We start from the raw sequence: 19,181 nt of genomic DNA on the forward strand, positions 1-19,181 counted from the left end.
CCACACACACACAGACACAGACACAGACACACGCACACGCACACGCACACGCACACACACACACGAACACACCCCACCACACACACACACACAGACACACACACACCCCCACACACCCTCCACACACAGACACACACACAAACACACCCCACATACACACACCCTCCACACATATACCCCCCCACACACACACCCACCCCACACACGCACACACCCCACCACACACACAATCCATGGAACAGTCATTGTTTCGGCTGAGACCTTCCATCAGGACTGAGAAGGAAGGGGGAAGATGTCAGAATGAAAAGGGGGGTGGGGAAAGAGGCTAGCTGACAAACAGTAGGAGGTAGTACAGATCGTGCAGGGGGAGCAATGAGAGATGGTTTAATGAACTTCGGTTGAAGGGGCGATTTAAGGTTTTTCAGGGTAGGCCTACCTTGAAGAGACTTTGCAGTGGAGGAGCAAATCATAAACACCGAGATTCTGCAGATGCTGGAAATCCAGAGTAACTCACACAAAATGCTGGAGGAACTCAGCAGGTCAGACAGCATCTATGGACATGAATAAACAGTTGATGTTGCGAGCTGAGACTCTTCTTCAGGACTGAAGAGGGAAGAAAAAGGTGAGGGGAGGGGAAAGAGTCAGTTGAGGTAATAGAAACATAGAAAATAGGTGCAGGAGTAGGCCATTTGGCCCTTCGAGCCTGCACTGCCATTCAGTATGATCATGGCTGATCATCCAACTCAGAACCCTGTACCTGCTTTCTCTCCATACCCCCGATCCCTTTAGCCACAAGGGCCATATCTAACTTCCTCTTAAATGTAACCAATGAACCAGCCTCAACTGTTTCCTGTGGCAGAGAATTCCACAGATTCACCACTCTCTGTGTGAAGAAGTTTTTCCTCATCTCGGTCCTAAAAGGCTTCCCCTTTATCTTTCAACTGTGACCCCTCGTAATGCCAGCTACCATGAGTAAAAAATGATCAGTTCACAAATGTTAACGTGGAAGGTATCCAAATGTGACCTAGATCAACTCTTGTTACCTGCAGAGAGGAGCTGCAAATGAAACTGAACAGTGAACAGTGTTCATGAAAATACAAAATGCTGGCAGAACTCAGCAGGCCAGACAGCATCTATGGGAGGAGGTAGTGACGCCGTTTCGGGCCGAAACTTCAGGAGATGAAGGGTTTTGGCCCGAAATGTCTTCACTACCTCCTCCCATAGATGCTGCCTGGCCTGCTGAGTTCTGCCAACATTTTGTGTTTTTATTTATCTCCAGCATCTGCAGATTCACTCGTGTTGCCAGTGAACAGTGTTCCTTCCAGTTTAAGATGTTGCTGGTGAATGTCTGTGACTTCTGGCTGGTGACTAATGAAACAAAGAAAGCAACTAAATATTTTGTGGACAGACCCTCTTTGTGAACTTCAGTTCAGAATATTATTTACTTGCGATTATTGTTTGCATGAATTGTTTTTTTTCTGCACATTGGGTGTTCAGCAGTCTTTTTTTAATGGGTTCTTTTGAATTTCTTTGTTTTGTGGCTGTCTGTAAGGAGACGAATCTCAAGGAAGTATAATGTACACCTACTTTGATAATAAGTGTACTTTGAACTTTGTTCATTTGTCAGCAGCTGTCTGTTCTCCCTGTTGTGAGAGCAGAAGCTAGGATGGAGCAGGGTGAGATGTTTCAGGGCTGTTGTCTGTTACCCATTGTGTGGCACCTTCTCTGACTGTTACCACTGTTCCCCTTTTGCAGAGGATTGAATTTCTGGTTTAGCTTTCACAGATGAAAAGAAGAGAGAACTAAAGGAACTTTAAACTTGGAAGCCATCTAAATTTCAAGTTTTACAAAACCGATTTTGTAGGAAATGGTCAACTTGGAAGCTTTTTGGGGAAACCTGGTCACAGAGGTGGTGGTGATGAAAGTTAAGGCACAGGTTGTTTATATTTGGAGAACTGTGCATTTAGCACAGCTTCTTCTTGTTGACTGACAAGGGCAAACAAGGCCAGGTGGTTTACTGGCTTTTTGCCAAGGCTTGAGTAAGCTTTGGGTCAGCTCTCGGCGAGATGCACATCAATTTATGGGACCGGTAACTCAGAGACTTGGGCTGTATGTATATATTGTGTGACTGTATGCTTACCCGCTGAGCCGAATTGAAAAGGTCGGGTACCAGCCTTATCGAGGCGGTGGAACCTGAGGGCAAGGTTCCTGAGGTTTGGGTGATTTAAGCGCCAGGTCAGATTGAAGTGGTTGGGGTGTCGGGGTCAGAGGCAAGAGACTGTCTAGTTCAGCTCACTGCTTCGCTCGACTCCATGCTAGAATAAGGCTGTGTGAATCAGAGTCTGTGGACTTCTGAAGTGGCTGCAGTACTGTTTTAATGGATTCTATTGGGGTTCTTTGTTTTGAGGCTGCCTGTAAGGATAGTGATTTCAAGGTTCTATAAAGTATGCATACTTCGATAAATGTACTTTCAACTTTATCTTATATGTACTATGTATGCCTTGTGGGTACTAGATGGTCTTTTTTTAATGGATTCTATTGGGGTTCTTTGTTTTGTGGCTGTCTGTAAGGAGACAGATTTCAAGGTTCTATAAAGTATGCATACTTTGATAAATGTACTCTCAACTTTATCTGACTGTTGGTTCTGGGTTTTGCACCTTGGCCCTGAAGTAGTTTGGCTGTATCCATGAATATTCATGTGTGATTGAATGATAATTAAACTTGAACTTGAATTGGTTGGGGAAACTGATTAGGGAGCAGGTGTAGTTTAGATCCTTCATTGAAACCGCTGCCTTCTGCTACAAACAGGCTGGTTGCAAAGTTGAGTTAATATTGAGAATGCTAAAATATATGAGCAACTGTAGTGCAGGAAAAAAACGCCCTGAAAATGTTAAAGTTGGAACTAGGCCTTTCACGGCTGAATATTTGTGACTTAACATTTTATGTGACTGGGCAAAATACTTCTGGTCCTCAATTGTCCCGAAGATTAATCTTCAGCTCATCCGATTCACTTCATGAGAATTGCTCTTGACTTCAAGGAAAGGTGGATGGAGCTTCAATCACCCCTGGGTCAGTGAGAATTGCAGGTATAAAGCATCATGGGATGAAGATGTACCTGGGATAATTGATGGTTGTAATTTGAGATGAGTCATTAGCCAGGATATTACTACAGTACTGTTCCACACTGCAATGTTCTGGTCTTGTCCACTTCCAATTACTTCTTCAATAATATTTGTTCCATTAACAGTTTGAAACAAAAACCATAAGAACATAGGATATAGGAGCAGAAACAGGCCATTCAGCCCATTAAGTATGCTCCACCATTTCATCATGGCTGATCCATTTTCTTTCTGAACCCAGATATCCTGTCTTCTCCCTGTATCCCTTCATGCTCTGACTAATCAAGAATCTATCAACCTCTGCCTTAAATGTACCGAATGACTTGGGCTCCACGGCTGCCTGTGGTGACAAATTCCACAGATTCACCACTCTATGTCTAGAAATTCCTCCTCATCTCCATTCTAAATAGATGCCCCTCTATTTTGAGGCCGTGTTCTCTGGTCTTCCAAAGGAAACATCCTCTCCACATCCATTTTATGGAGGCCTTTCAACATCTGATAAGTGTCAATGAGGTCGCCACTCATTGAGCACTGGAATACTCAATTCCAGTGAGTAGAGGCACAGAGCCATCGTATGCTCCTCATATGACAAGCCTTCCAAACCTGGAATCATTTTGTTCTCCCATGACTAAAGCAGGTTCAATTTCAGATGCAACTCTTCAAGTAATCAAACAGTCCATTAGCAGGACGTGGCCTACATTTGGACACAGATTGATAAGAGGCAAGATCAGAGCCTGGTGAATCAAACTTTATTCCTGCTTTCATCTACAAGATATGTTACCAGTATGATGAATTACTCCCATCTTGATTGATTGCAGCTGAAGGGATGCCCAGAACAAAGTGATCTGCAAGTTTCAATTTCCATCCATCACCCTAAATATTCAAAGATTAACTTTATTTGTTCCATGTACTGTACGTTGAAATTGTACAGTATTGAAATGCCGAAGAACTTCCTTCTCCATTAACTCCCTTCTGTGATTACTGTGCGATGGATAGGGTGCATGCCATCCACAAAATGCTTTGCAGGAAAGTCCAAAGTAATTTTTTTTACACGTATATCATCACATACAACCCTGATATTTATTTTTTGTGGGCATACTCAATAAATCTGTAGAATAATAACCATAACCAAATCAATGAAAGACTGCACCAACTTGGATTTTCAACCGGAGTGCAGAAGACAACAAACTGTGTAAATATGAAGGAAAGAAATTATAAATAAATAAGCAATAAATATTAAGAACATGAGGTAAAGATTTCTTGATAGTGAGTTTTCAGGTTGTTGGAACAATTCAATAATGGGGCAAGCAAAGTTGAGTGAAGTTATCTCCTTTGATTCAAGAACCTGATGGTTCCTGCATATTTTGATGGTGAAAGGGCTAGTGTTACTTTGCCCTCTAAACCTGTGAGCATCAGCTGCATTGAGGTATTATTGCTCGCAATAGCCCTCCAAGTTGATCGCTGTCTTTGCTCTGAGAAATATTGTTCCCCTTTCTATGGCTTCAATTCTGGAAATCCCTTCGTGGAAGTATGGTGGGTGTCTGCATCCAAAGATCGCAGTAACTCAAGAAGATGGATGTCCACAACCTGCTCATGGGCAACAAGTCCTCACCTTGCCAATTCCACCCACAGCCCATAAGAATAATCCAACAGAAATGAGTTGTCACCGACTTTCAAGAGAGCTGCTCTCTGAGATTTACTACAACACTTGAGTTGCTGGAGGAACTTGGTGGGTCAGGCAGCATCTATGGAGAGAATGGGCAGTTGACACCTTGGGTCGGAATCTTTCATCTGGACTGTGTGGACTCTGTGTTTCCAGCAAGATTTACTCCTTCATAAGGAATGAGCTTTCAATATAATGACATTTGTTGCTGTTGAAGATCAATTTTGGGACGTTAATTGTAATGACATCAGGCCATAATGACTAAGCATCCAGGAAAATGATTAAGCAACCAGTAACTTTGAAGAACTCTCAGAGCAGACTGAGACATGAACTCAAAAGGACAATTTTGAACTGACTTCTTGAACATTTTACACTTCAAAATATGGATTGGACCGTTGTACAAGATGGGGCAAAAATAGCAAATTCAACATAAAATTCTGTGATAGTTTACAGTATTTATCTGAGAAGAACGCAAAGCACATGCACTTGAACAACAATGTCAGCAGGGTTGTTGAACAGTACTTGCTATTTATCTGCCAAAGAAAACTCCTGGCTTTTTGCCACCATTTTAGAGTGTGTTATTGGCAGAGTGGTTTGTGAATATCTGAACATTTTTCAGTTCTCTTTTTTCTCAGCATTGAGCTGGAGAAGGTTGTGAGACAGCAGTCTGTGGTTGTTTTGCATCTTTCACAACAACTTTTGGGTTTATGCGACGAGATATTCTTACACGGAATTCTTCACACTGCCATGGAGGAATGGTAGCAAGTGTGGACTCTACCCAGCAATCCCAACTGCAAAGTCAGAGCCAATATTTATAATTCCTGGATAAAAGACCAGTGAATTAATTAACACTGCTAACGTGAGGTTCAATTTGAATCTAAAGAAAGTAAGTTTGGTGTGGGACTGGTAAGTGAAAGAAAAAGTCACAGGAAATAGTCAAGTAGGAAGATATGACTTTTTGAGGAAATTTCATATCAGTGAAACACCAGCAAGACATCCTGCCTCTTCAGATAATAATGAATGCTGTTTGAGAAGCTCTTTCCCCCACTATCCAGGACATGCCCTTTTCTCATTGCTACCATCAAGGAGGAGGTACAGGAGCCTGAAGACACACTCTCAATGTTTCAGTTCTCAAGTGTGGAATGGCATTCACTTTTTGCCACCTTGCCTCAGGGTATATTGGCATTGTCAGAACAATAGAGATTGACTAGAAGGGTTAAATTGAGGATAATTTGCTGGGAGTAAAATCTGAATACATTTAACAGATGCAGAGTTAACATTTCAGGTGTGATGACAGACAATGGAGCTTCAGCCTGAAACATTAACACTTTTTCTTTCCACAGATACTGCCCAGACCACTGGTTGTTTCTAGAATTTAATTTTTCCAGTCCTGGTGAACGTTCTTGGCACTAATTGTCAGCTCCTTCTTCCTTTTGGTGTCTGACTTCTGCAGCTCCTCAGTATTTCAGGAAAGGCTTCTTCCCCTCCACCAGAAGCAATGAATGAACCCATGTACGCTAATTCACTTTTTTTTCCGCTACTTATTTGAGGTTTTCCCTCCTGCAACCTTTTGGAGCTCATTCCATTTCTTTCATTTCTGTTGTTTGATTGCAAAATTTTAGCACTTCTTAATGTTCTTATTTCCTTTGTAGTCACTGGAGGCAGATCAGTCCATCTTACTGAAGATGAAGAAGTTGGTTAAGGCCATTCACTCCTCTGGACTCGGTAAGTCCCAAGTTAGTATAATGACAAAATCACAATCCACACATTGTTTATTGAGATAGTGATTGAGAAAGCTGTTTTATGAAAGGGAGAGTTTCCCTTTCCTGGAAAAGGAGGAATAGAAAATTGTCTGTGAAAGAGCTTCTTGTATATTTTAATAAAACATATCCCAAAGGAAGAGGAGATTGTAAATTAATTGCATTCCTTCTGGCTGGATTCACTATTATATTGAGTAAGGCCAGCTGTTTTGAATTGTGAATATGTTTGACAATGTCTGCAGATTGCATACCATTCACTCTTGTCAACCTGTCCAGCTTGCAAAATGAAGAGAGGCCCTCCATTGGTCAGGGTTGATAATAGATACTATGTTGTAGCTGTCTAAGTATGCAAGCCAGGGCAGGATGATATAGAGAGCAAGCTGTTGGCCATGCAGCACTCCAAAGGAACAGCTGACACCAACAGAGTCTGGCACCAGCAGCTTTGCAGGAGTTGTCAGTCGTGCTGAACTCAATGTTAGACTGTCTTAGGGACTCCAGCTCCGGATTTATAGTCTAGGTTTAAAGCCTTCCTCACGAGTGGGTGTAGCCACAAGGCAGTGGAGGTTTGAGATCAGAGATATCCTTCTAGATGAGCTACCAACCACGGCGGTCGAGCCCCATTTGCCCAAAGTGACTAGTTTCAAGGTGTCAGTAACCCACCTTTATCCCTTCTCCTGTCAATAGAAGCGGTTCTGCCAGGCCTAGTAGCTAAGCCACAAGTGAAAGCTGGAGCTGAACTTGGTTGTCTGAGACTAACTGAGATGCATGCCATTGGGAGCATTAAAACAATTAGGCCTACACGGCAATATTTATATAAATCTCCAGAATGCTAAACACCTCTAGAATAGTCTGAAAGTTCCCGGCAATTGAAAAATGAGTGTGTCGGCTATGCCTGTACCTCCTGGTTTTACCAGTGTGAGCTGAGAAAAAAGATAAAAATACAATAATAATAATTAAAAACACCTGTATTTATAGAGCACTTTGAGTTCAAAAGTCAGTAGGTTATGTTGGAGTTTCACAAAACCATACCTGGAGCATTGCATATATTTCTGGATGCCCAACTAGGCTTTGAGGAGGGTGCTGATGTTTACCAGGATGCTCCCTGGTTTAGAGGCAGGTGATGGACAAACCTGAGTTGCTTTCTCAGCCAGTGATGACTGGCTGCATCACTGCATGGTATGGGAACTGTACCACCCTTAATTGCAGGACTTTGTAGAGAGTGGTGTGGACAGCCCAGCAGATCTGTAGTTGTGAACTTCCCATGATTCAGGACACTTACAAAACAGATGTGAGAAAAGGACCTGAAGGATCATTGGGAACCGAGTCTCCCCCAGCCACGATCTATTCCAGCTGCTATCATCTGGGAAGCGGTACCACAGCATAAAAGCCAGGACCAACAGGCTCCAGGACAGCTTCTTCCACCAGGCCATCAGACTGATGAACTCATGCTGATTTGAGTGTACTCTATATTACATTGACTATTATATTTATTATAAATTGCTATGATTGCACATTTAGATGGAGACAAAACATAAAGATTTTACTCCTCATGTATGTGAAGGATGTAAGAAATAAAGTCAATTGAATTCTTGGCCTAAAACGATGTCATCCGTAGATGCTGCCTGACCTGCTGAGCTCCTCCAGCACGTTGTGTGTATTACTGGGCATTATTGCTTGTTTTCATGGTTTACTACAAGTCCTTTTGCCAGTTTTTGTAGTTTGAAGCCCAGATGTGAGGTGTTACCAGAGAAGTGCAGAGTGCTGCATAGTTGGAAGAGCCATTGTTTGGATGGGATTTAAAACTGACTATCCTTCTCAGTAAATTTTTAAGAGCTTATGATGCTCCTTGAAGAACAGAGGAATTATCACTGATTCTGACCAATATATATTATTTCAATGAATAAAATAAATTATCCAGTTATGATCATATTGCTGTATGTAGGAGAGGGCGGTGATGGTCATTTAGAGAATTTTGCAGCCTGTGCCTGCAACAGCAATTTTTATACAAAAGTTGCTACAGTGCCAACGAGGTGCTACTCTGGTCCAGCTTGTGTCCACGCTCAGCAGTTGGGCCCCGAGAGTAGTCCTTGCCTTGAGCCATCAGCTGCAACCTGCAGGTCATTAGGGTAAATTGGTCCACTGATGGCACTCTTTTAAGTAATGTTGGACATTTCCAGACTTGCCCAATGCATGGTTTTGTGTGGAAGTTGGCATTCTATATCAGCATCATAAGACCATATGATTTAGTAGCAGAATTAGGCCATTTGGCCCATCAAGTCTGTTCTGCCATTTCATCATGCTGATCTATTTCCCTCTCAGCCCCAATCACCTGCCTTCTCACCGTAACCCTTCATACCCTAACTAATCAAGAATCTAGCAATCTCTGCCTTAAATATACCCAATGACTTGGCCTCCACAGCTGCCTGTGCTAGTAATTTACACAGTTTCACCACTCTATGGCTAAAGAAACTCCTTCTTATCTCTGTTCCAAATGGATGTTCCTCCGTTCTGAGGCTGTGTCCTCTGGTCTTAGACTCCCCCACTATAGGAAACATCCTCTTCACATCCACTCAATTGAGATCTTTCAACAGTTGATAGGTTTCAATGAGTTCACAAAGCATTCATCTGAATTCCAGTGAGCACAGGCCCAGAGTCATCAAACTCCCTTCATTTGCTAAGTCATTTAATCCTGAAATCATTTTTGTGAAATTCCTTTGAACCCTCTGCAATATCAGCACATCCTTTCTTAGATATGGGGCCCAAAACTACTCACAATGGCCCAAGTGAGACCTCACCAGCATCTTATAAAGCCTCAACATTACATCCTGGGCATGTAATATATATGGGGAAGATGTATTTTATTTATGTCTTGTACAAAATACATTGGTTTGTTACTGTGTTAAAGTGAACAGCTTGTCTTGTGTAGTGTTCATCCAGATCAGATCATTATACAGTGCAGTGAGGTGTAGTGTAAGCCTCCGTTAGTCTCGATAGACCATGGATTTGCACCTTGGAAAGTTTCCAGGGCGCAAGCCTGGGCAAGCTTTTTTTTAATGGAAGACTGGCAGTTGCCCAAGCTGCAAGTCTCCCCTTTCCACGCCACCGAAGTTATCCAAGGGAAGGGCATTAGGACCCATACAGCTTGGCTGGCTGAGGTAGAACAGGGCAGAACAATAACAGAATGAGAATAAAGTGTTACAGTTACAGAGAAGGTGCGGGGCAAGTAGACAATAAGGTGCAAGATCATAACGAGGTAGACTGTGTGGCTAAAATTCCAATTTAACATACTAAGGAACTATTTAATAGCAACACACACACAAAATGCTGGAGGAACTCAGCAGGTCAGGCAGCACCTATGGAGAGGAATAAACCGTCGACGTTTTGGGCAGAGACTCTCCATCAGGGCTCTTGCTCTGGATTTCTGCTGAATTGCTTGTGTTTATAACATATAGTTTTAAAACTGGTTTAGAAGCTGAGCTTGATCTCTCAGGCTTTTGTGTCTTCTGCCCGATGGGAGAGAGGAGAAGAGAGAATGTTCTGTGGGACTAAAGGCATCCCTGATGATGGCATCATCTGTGGCCTCACAAATGTGAACCAACCTTCAGTGTCTGGTTCATCTCCTGACCCCACGTCACACGTCACATCACTCAACAACTTCTGGAGACTTTTCTATTTATTGAGATGCAGTGTGGCGTAGGCCCTTCTGGCTCTCCGAGCTGTGCCACCCAGAAACCCCTCGATTTAACCCTAGTCTAATCATGTGACAATCTACATTGACTAATTAACCTACCTGGTTCGTCTTTGGACCGTGGGAAGAAACCGGAGCACCCGGAGGAAACCCACATGGTCACGGGGAGAGTGTACAAGCTCCTTACAGGCAGTGGCGGGAATTGAGCCCTGGTCACTGGTACTGTAAACTTGTGATAACCACAATGCTACAGTGTGTTGTTCCTCAGACTCTTTTAAATCTTTCACCTCTCACCCTAAGCCTCTAACCTTTTATGCCTCATATACTGTACTTGGAGATGATACATGGATTGGAGGAAAAAAGTGGAGATTCTAAAAATGTGGAATTCTAAGGTGCTATTAAAGCAAAGTGCCTCCTAGTTATTCAGAATTTTAAGGAAAAGGGCCAAGGAAATTTCCGGAGGTTGATAAGGAGCCAAGGTTGGACCGCCAAAGGGGAAGGGGTGGGGTGGTATTGGAAAAATGCAAAAATTACATGAAAACATCCTACATTGGGAAAGCAGTGTAACTATAATTCTTGCCGAAGGGCAGATAATTAGGGAGTCAGATTTGTTCTAGCTGCCTAAAGAGGTTAGACACATTTCCTACTGCTGGCTGACCTTGAAGGAGTCAACGTGAAGGAAATATAACTAATTTTCACTCAGTCCACCCCTCCCCCACCCTGCCTGCTTCTCAGCCCGTGATAGGTCTCCTGCTTGGTGATAGCTACAGATGCCAAGCATCGTAATTCTCCATTTTCATCAGAATGATAGGAGGGATCATGAGCTCAATGTTGGGGATCAGTACCAATTGCTGTCAGGAGCAGAACTGTGGGAAGGAAGCAAGTAAAGATCTTCCTGTGTGTTCTGAATGCCATTGCAATGTCTGACAAAATTCAGTTATGATCTTTGCTCAAAGTTCAAGGTAAATTTATTATCAAAATATGTCACTATATACAACCCTGGGGTTCTTTTTCTCGTGGGCAATCACAGTAAATACAAGAAACACAACAGAATCATTGAACGACCACCTCCAACAAGACAAACAACAACCACTGTGCAAATCCAAAAAGAAAGAGAATCACTGAATTAAATACATAAATGACACAAGCACAGAAGATGAAAAGTCCCTGAAAGTGAGTCCATAGGTTGTGGGCAGTGATGAGGCAGGTGAAGTTATCTCACTTGTTCAGGGGCCTGATGATTGAAGGGTATTAACTGTTCCTGAACCTGGTGGTGTGAGTCCTGAGGCTCCTGTACCTTCTTCCTGATGGCAGCAGTGAGAAGAGAGCCAGATCTGGGTGGTGGGTGTTCTTAATGATGGCATGCTGGTTTCTGTGTCAGCGCTCTGTGCTCAGTGGCAGGGTGGGAGTGGGCTTTTCCCATGATGGAATGGGCAGTATCCATTACTTTCTGCAATCTAATGGAACATCTAAACGCTAAAATTAATTTGGTTAGTTTTTGTTGGGAGAAAAATGAAAATGGAACTGTTACGTTATATTGCCATGTACGTTTCTGAGGATCGGGTTAGTCTGTGAAGATGTTGGGAAGCTGAAAGACCTTAAAGTTCAATAGAGATTTTCCAGAATTGTACCAGAATTCTCAATATTTCATGTTTATTTATAGATATTAACTATTTAGTCTACCTGTTGCATGGCCATTCTCAGAGTATTCCTATCAGTTCCATTTTCCAATTTTCCTGCATGGCCATCAGCTTTCCCAGATTCTCCTACCAGCCAGCTTCTCCAGTTGCTCTAGTCTGCCAGCCGAACTTTGGGTAGTGGGGACACACTGGAGAGTGCTAGGGATTCTACGCCATCAGAGTGAGAACTTGCAACCTTCACTCAGGCCTCACCCGAGTCTGAGATCAAACCCCAGGTCTGTGGGATCCACAAACTGAGATGTCTGAAGGGAAGGAACGATTTGAAAGCATGCATAGAGAAACCTAGGTGATTAAAAGTAGAGCTAGGCTGTTCACGAATGATGTTAAGAACTAATTTCCATTTAGAAGTTACGAAAATTTAACAGTCTCCCTGATCCTTCCTATCAAAGAGTCTCTTGAATCAGAGATCAAGAGTCAACTTTATTTACCATATACATCTCCATGTTTTAGGAATATTTTATGGTGTGTTAGTGCAACATGCACAAAATAGACAATTATAAAGAATTAAAAATAATGTTAAGTAATACTGGTTATGAATGTGGAACTGGTAAATGTAGTTGAAATGCAAAATGACTCTGTTGAATGACATAAAAAAATGACTTGAAGACGTAATGAAATGTTTAAAAAAAAGTTTACTTTAGATAAGCTTATTTATTAACAGGAAATGTTGGAAAACTTTCTTTAAAAGGGTCTTTGACCTGAAACGTGATTCATTTTCTCTTTCCACAAATGCTGCCTGACTTGCTGTGTGTTCCCAGCTTTTTCTGCTTTTATTTTAGGCTTCCAGAATCTGCATTTTTGATTTTCGTTATGCATTTACTAACTGCCTTGATTAGGAATGCCATACAATTCATAGTACTGCTGTACAATGAATTAATTTAGAAGGCAGCAATGTATTTGAGGTTGAATAATAATATTAAGTTGAAATTTCAATTGTATGACTGTGGGAGTGTGGACTACTGCACAGGATCAAAGTAAGCTGCAGAAAGTTGTAAACTCGGTCAGCTCCATCATGGGCACCAGGCCCCAGCATCCAGCTTCAAAAAGGCGGCATCCATCATTAAGGACCTTCATTACCAAGGACACACTCTCTTCTCAATGGTACTGTCAGGGAGAGTTATTAGAGCCTGAAGACAAAGACTCAATGACTCAGGAACAGCTTCTTCCCCTCTGCCACCAGATTTCTGACTGGATATTGAACTCATGAACACTACCTCACTGCTTCTTTTTTCTCTCTTTGCACTATTTATTTAAGTTTTTAATATATATACTTACTGCGATTTACAGTTTTTCTTACGTATTACAATGTACTGCTCCTGAATAACAACAAATTTCACAGCATATTGCCGGTGATATTAAAGCTGATTCTGATTCTGAAGTTGCTCTTTTCTTTATCCATTGGTACCAATGACAGGCCTTTTGGATTTGTTTCAACCATGAGCAGGAAACAGCTCATTTTGACCTTTCTTTAAACGAATAACATTTCCTACAACTCTGTTTGTGCTGTACCAGTGAGTTTGCCTTGTTTATTCCAGAACCTCAGAAGCTAAGAGTGTGGTTTGACTTCCTCTTCCAACACCAGGGAATTTACTTATACTCTCAGTGGCCACTTTATTAGGTACATTTGCTCATTAATGCTAATGGTTAACCAGCCAATCATGTGGCAGCAACTCAATGCATAAAAGCATGCAGACATGGTCAAGAGGCTCAGCTATTCAGGCCAAACGCCAGTGGTGTGCACAACGCATCACCCTTCAAGTGGATGGGCTGCAGTAGCAGAAAACCACAAACATGCGTTCTGTGGCCAATTTATTCAGTACAGGAGGTAAATAATAAAGTGGCCACTGAGTGTTACAGCACTGGGGTGTCATTGTCAAGAGCGCGATTTATTGTCCAACTTCAGCTGCCCTTGAGAATCTTCAGTTCATGCGGTGAAGCTTCTCACAGTAATTTTTGGCAGGGGTTTCAGAATTTGGAACTGTTGCCAATGAGAAAACAGCAATACATTTCCAAACTAGGATGATGTGTGACGTGGGCTGGAGCATGCAGGTATTGGAGTTCCATTTACCAGCTGCTGTTGCCTACCTGGATGGTGTAGATTGGATATTTTGGAGGTGTAGTGAAAGCATTTTCAAGTTACAACAGTGATTCAGGAACAGCTTCTTCCCCTCTGCCATCTGATTGCTAAACTGGCATTGAAACCATGAATACGACTTCATTATTTTTTATTATTTCTGTGCTTGCATTATTGTTAATTTAACCATTTTATATGCATATCTATATTTACTGTAATTGTTTACTTATTTTTTTCTATATTATGCATTGCATTGTACTGCTGCCACTAAGTTAACAAATTTCACGACGTGTCAGTGATATTAAACCCGATTTGGAGGCCCTGTGAATCTGCTGTTTGTTGTGCTATCTGACTGTACCGATTATCACATCAGACACATCGAATATGGTCATCTTTGTCTTGCATGTTGTTGTCCAGCCCACGTGGAAAATAAAGAACAATACATTGAGGTTCTGGAGAGCTTTGGAAACCACCACCTATCTCAAAATAAGAATGAATTGTCTACGGGCTTCCTAAACCTGGGTGTTTTTACTCGTGAAGTGACTGCGCTCTTCAAGAATCTGGTAAGCTTGATAATATCTCCATACTTACTTATTTCTTCGGTAGGTGGTATGTATTGAGCTGAGAGGTTTCAAAGGGATGTGATGGTGATGAGAGGATGGATTATTTTGTGGGGTTTAATGGTAACATCATGGAAGAATGCGAAAGCATATTTTTACATGAGAGACTCATTAGTGAAGGTTTTTCCAAGTGAGTGGAAAGCTCGCCTGCTCATAGCGGCTAGCGTAATGCATTACAGAGACAGGGATCGAGACTCGGGTACGATGGACAACTGTCCTGTGGTGGGGGCTCCCACAGTCAGTGTTACATTCTCAAACAGCATTTGTGCAACAAATAATCTGCTCACGTCATGTTCCCGTCACTCCAGGAATCAATTATCAAAGAATTTTTTCTTACTTCAAAACAAAAACATGGCACTGTGACGTGGTCAAGGGGATGATTGCGTGAGATTCCGCTCGGTGCTCAGGATTCCACCCACATGCAGGGTGGTAAGGGTTAGTAAGTTGTGGGCATGGTATTGTAGCGGTGTGCTACATGCAGCGCTAAAATTACGACACGGAGATGGTAACTGCAGTCGAAAGAAAAAAACTTTATTCAAAATCCTCAGCCTCACTTTTAAGCCTCCCTCAACCTGCCCCCCCCGTGGCGCAGAGGCTCCAAAGCTCTGTGCTCGCAAACCCCCGTAGGCTATCTCCCTTAGCCGGAAAGCTGGCTAATTGTGAGCCGGTTCGGATGTGCCAGGAAATGGGTCGCCACATAACTCCCCCCCCAGAACCGGCGATACACCCCCCAATGTCCACAGTCTGGGCCGGAACCAGCTTGGGAGGTCGGCCTCTGTGCCGAGGTGCTGGAAACTTGGCCGGTTGCGCCAGGTCCACCTGGGCCGGTTTCAGTCGGTCCACCGTGAAAACCTCGTTGTTCCGGAGCACCATAAATGGCCCCTCGTATGGCTGCTGTAGCGGTGGCTGATGCCCGCCCCTTCGTACAAACACAAACTTACAGTTCTGCAGGTCTTTGGGTACGCAGGTCGGGTGCCGCCCGTGCTGTGAAGTGGGTATGGGGGCCAGGTTACCGAGCTTCTCGCGTAGTCTGCCCAGGACTGCTGCGGGATCTTCCTCTTGCCCCCGTGGGGCTGGTAGGAACTCCCCGGGGACGACCAGGGGCGTGCCGTATACCAACTCGGCCGACGAGGCGTGCAGGTCATCCTTGGGAGCTGTGCGGATGCCGAGTTGGACCCAGGGAAGCTCATCCGCCCAGTTGGCTCCTCGCAGGTGGGCCATGAGGGCCGACTTAAGGTGACGGTGGAAACGCTCCACTAGCCCGTTCGACTGTGGGTGGTAGGCAGTTGTGTGGTGCAGCTGAGTCCCCAAAAGGCTGGCCGTAGCTGACCACAGGCTGGAGGTGAACTGGGCGCCTCTGTCGGTGGTAATGTGGGCCGGTACACCAAAGCGAGATATCCAGGTGGTGATCAGGGCTCGGGCGCAAGATTCAGAGGTGGTGTCGGTGAGTGGGACCGCCTCTGGCCATCTTGTGAACTGGTCCACGATAGTCAGGAGGTGCTGCGCTCCGCGTGACACTGGCAGGGGGCCCACGATATCCACATGAATGTGGTCGAAGCGCCAGTGGGCGGGATGGAACTGCTGCGGTGGGGCTTTGGTGTGCCGCTGCACCTTGGCCGTCTGGCAGTGCATGCACGTTTTGGCCCATTCACTGACCTGTTTGCGGAGTCCGTGCCAAATGAACCTGCTGGAGGAATGCGCCAAGTTATGAATGGAGTCGAAAACACGGCGCCGCCAGGCTGTCAGGACGATGGGACGGGGCTGGCTGGTGGTGACGTCACAGAGTAGGGTCCTCTCACCCGGGCCGACGGGGAGGTCCTGGAGCTGCAAACCGGAGACTGCGGTTCTGTAACTCGGAATCTCCTCATCTGCCTGCTGTGCCTCTGCCAGTGCCTCAAAGTCTACCCCTTGGGAAAGGGCATGGACGGTAGGGCGAGAGAGCGCATCCGCCACGACATTGTCCTTACCCGAGACGTGCCGGACATCCGTCGTGTATTCAGTGATGTAGGACAGGTGGCATTGCTGGCGGGACGACCAAGGGTCGGACGCTTTCGTAAACGCAAAGGCAAGCGGTTTGTGGTCCGTGAACGCGGTGAAGGGCCGACCTTCTAGGAAGTATCTGAAATGCCGGATTGCCAGGTAGAGCGCCAACAGTTCCCGGTCGAAAGCACTGTACTTGAGCTCGGGTGGCCGCAGGTGTTTGCTGAAAAACGTCAGGGGTTGCCAGCGACCTGCGATGAGTTGCTCCAGCACCCCACCGACTGCCGTGTTAGATGCGTCCACTGTGAGGGCGGTAGGGGCATCCATTCTGGGATGTACTAGCATTGCGGCGTCAGCCAAAGCTTCCTTCGTTTGAACGAAAGCGGCGGCGGACTCCTCGTCCCAGGTAATGTCCTTGCTCAGACCAGACATCAGGGCGAACAGGGGGCGCATGATCCGGGCAGCTGAAGGGAGGAAGCGGTGGTAGAAATTGACCATACCTACGAATTCCTGAAGGCCTTTGATCGTGGTGGGTCGGGGGAAGTGGCGGACCGCATCTACCTTAGCGGGCAGAGGGGTTGCCCCGTCTTTAGTAATCCTGTGGCCCAGGAAGTCAATGGTATCGAGTCCGAACTGGCATTTGGCGGGGTTGATTGTAAGACCGTACTCACTCAGTCGGGTGCAGAGTTGACGGAGGTGGGACAGATGCACTTGACAATTGCTGCTGGCTATGAGGATGTCGTCCAAATAGATGAACGCGAAGTCCAGGTCCCGTCCCACCGCGTCCATTAACCGCTGGAACATCTGTGTGGCATTCTTCAGGCTGAACGGCATGCAGAGGAACTCGAAAAGGCCAAACGGGGTGATGAGAGCCGTTTTGGGGACGTCGTCAGGATGCATCGGGATTTGATGGTACCCTCAGACGAGGTCTACCTTGGAGAAGATCCGTGCGCCGTGCAGGTTTGCTGCAAAGTCCTGAATGTGCAGCACAGGGTAGCGGTCCGGTGTGGTAGCCTCGTTCAGCCTGCGGTAGTTGCCGCACGGTCTCCAGCCTCCCGTTGCTTTGGGCACCATGTGCAGGGGGGAGGCCCATGGGCTGTCGGACCGCCGGATGATCCCCAATTCCTCCATCCTCTGGAACTCCTCCTTCACCAGTCGAAGCTTGTCCGGGGGAAGCCGCCGAGCGCGGGCGTGGAGGGGTGGTCCCTGGGTCGGGGTGTGGTGCTGTACGCCATGTCGGGGCATGGCCGCTGTGAACTGCGGTGCCAGAACCGATGGGAAATCCGCCAGGACCCTGGTGAAGTCGTTGTCGGACAGCGTGATGGAGCCGAGGTGAGGAGCTGGCAACTGGGCTGCACCCAGGGAGAACGTCTGAAAGGTCTCGGCGTGTACCAGTCTCTTCCTGGGCAGGTCGACCAGTAGGCTGTGAGCCCGCAAAAAATCCGCACCCAGAAGCGGTTGGGCTACGGCGGCCAGTGTAAAGTCCCACGTGAACTGGCTGGAGCCGAACTGTAGCTGCACCTGACGGGTGCCATAGGTCCTTACTGTGCTGCCATTCATGGCCCTCAGGGGGGGCCCCGGTGCCCTGCTGCGGGTGTTGTAACTCGTCGGAGGTAAAATGCTGATCTCGGCACCAGTGTCGACCAAAAACCGGCGTCCCGACCTTCTATCCCACACATACAGGAGGCTATCCCGATGGCCAGCCGCCGTAGCCATCAGCGGCGGCTGGCCCTGGCGTTTCCCGGGAACTTGCAGGGCGGGCGACAACGGCGGGCTTCTGCGCCCCATCGCTGGTGGTAGAAGCACCAGTGTTCATTGGGCCGGGGGTTGGCGGGCTCTGCGGCCGGGCCTGGACTGGTTTGCTGCTGGGAGCGTGGCTGGGAGATCTGTGCGATGGACGCCCCGCTCACCTTTTTGGCGTTCCACAGCAAGTCCGCCCGGGCTGCCACCTTCCGGGGGTCACTGAAATCTGCGTCGGACAGCAGCAGGTGTATGTCCTCGGGCAGCTGCTCCAGGAATGCCTGCTCAAACATGAGGCAGGGTGTGTGTCCGTCAGCCAGAGACAACATCTCATTCATTAAAGCCGAAGGAGGTCTGTCACCCAAGCCATCCAGGTGCAGTAAACGGGCAGCCCGCTCGCGCCGTGAGAGTCCGAAAGTCCTGAGGAGCAGGGCTTTGAATTCTGTGTACTTGCCGTCTGCCGGGGGCGACTGTACGAACTCTGCGACCTGGGCCATTGTGTCCTGGTCGAGGGAGCTCACCACGTAGTAGTAGCGGGTGTCTTCTGAGGTGATCTGGTGAATGTGGAATTGGGCTTCGGCTTGCTGGAACTATAGGTTCGGTCGCTGTGTCCAGAAACCCGGCAGTTTCAACGAAACCGCATGAACAGAGGCGGCGTCGGTCATTTCTGGTCCAAAAATCTTTTGGACCGTCGGGGTCACCAATTGTAGCGGTGTGCTACATGCAGCGCTAAAATTACGACACGGAGTCGGTAACTGCAGTCGAAAGAAAAAACTTTATTCGAAATCCTCAGCCTCACTTTTAAGCCTCCCTCAACCTGCCCCCCGTGGCGCAGAG

General features: G+C 45.9%; 1 protein-coding gene across 2 annotated transcripts in view; it reads left to right on the forward strand.

The window, feature by feature from the left end:
- The window catches only part of LOC132383594 (arf-GAP with SH3 domain, ANK repeat and PH domain-containing protein 2-like), a 121,141-nt gene that overhangs the window by 21,464 nt on the left and 80,496 nt on the right, over positions 1 to 19,181 (forward strand). For both annotated transcript variants that reach the window (XM_059954757.1, XM_059954756.1), the window contains exons 2-3: positions 6,435 to 6,507; positions 14,422 to 14,567. In XM_059954757.1, coding sequence (XP_059810740.1) covers positions 6,435 to 6,507; positions 14,422 to 14,567 — 219 coding nt within the window. The remainder of the gene's footprint in view (positions 1 to 6,434; positions 6,508 to 14,421; positions 14,568 to 19,181) is intronic.

Source organism: Hypanus sabinus, chromosome 30 (genome assembly GCF_030144855.1).
Source record: "Hypanus sabinus isolate sHypSab1 chromosome 30, sHypSab1.hap1, whole genome shotgun sequence".
NCBI lineage: Eukaryota > Metazoa > Chordata > Chondrichthyes > Myliobatiformes > Dasyatidae > Hypanus > Hypanus sabinus.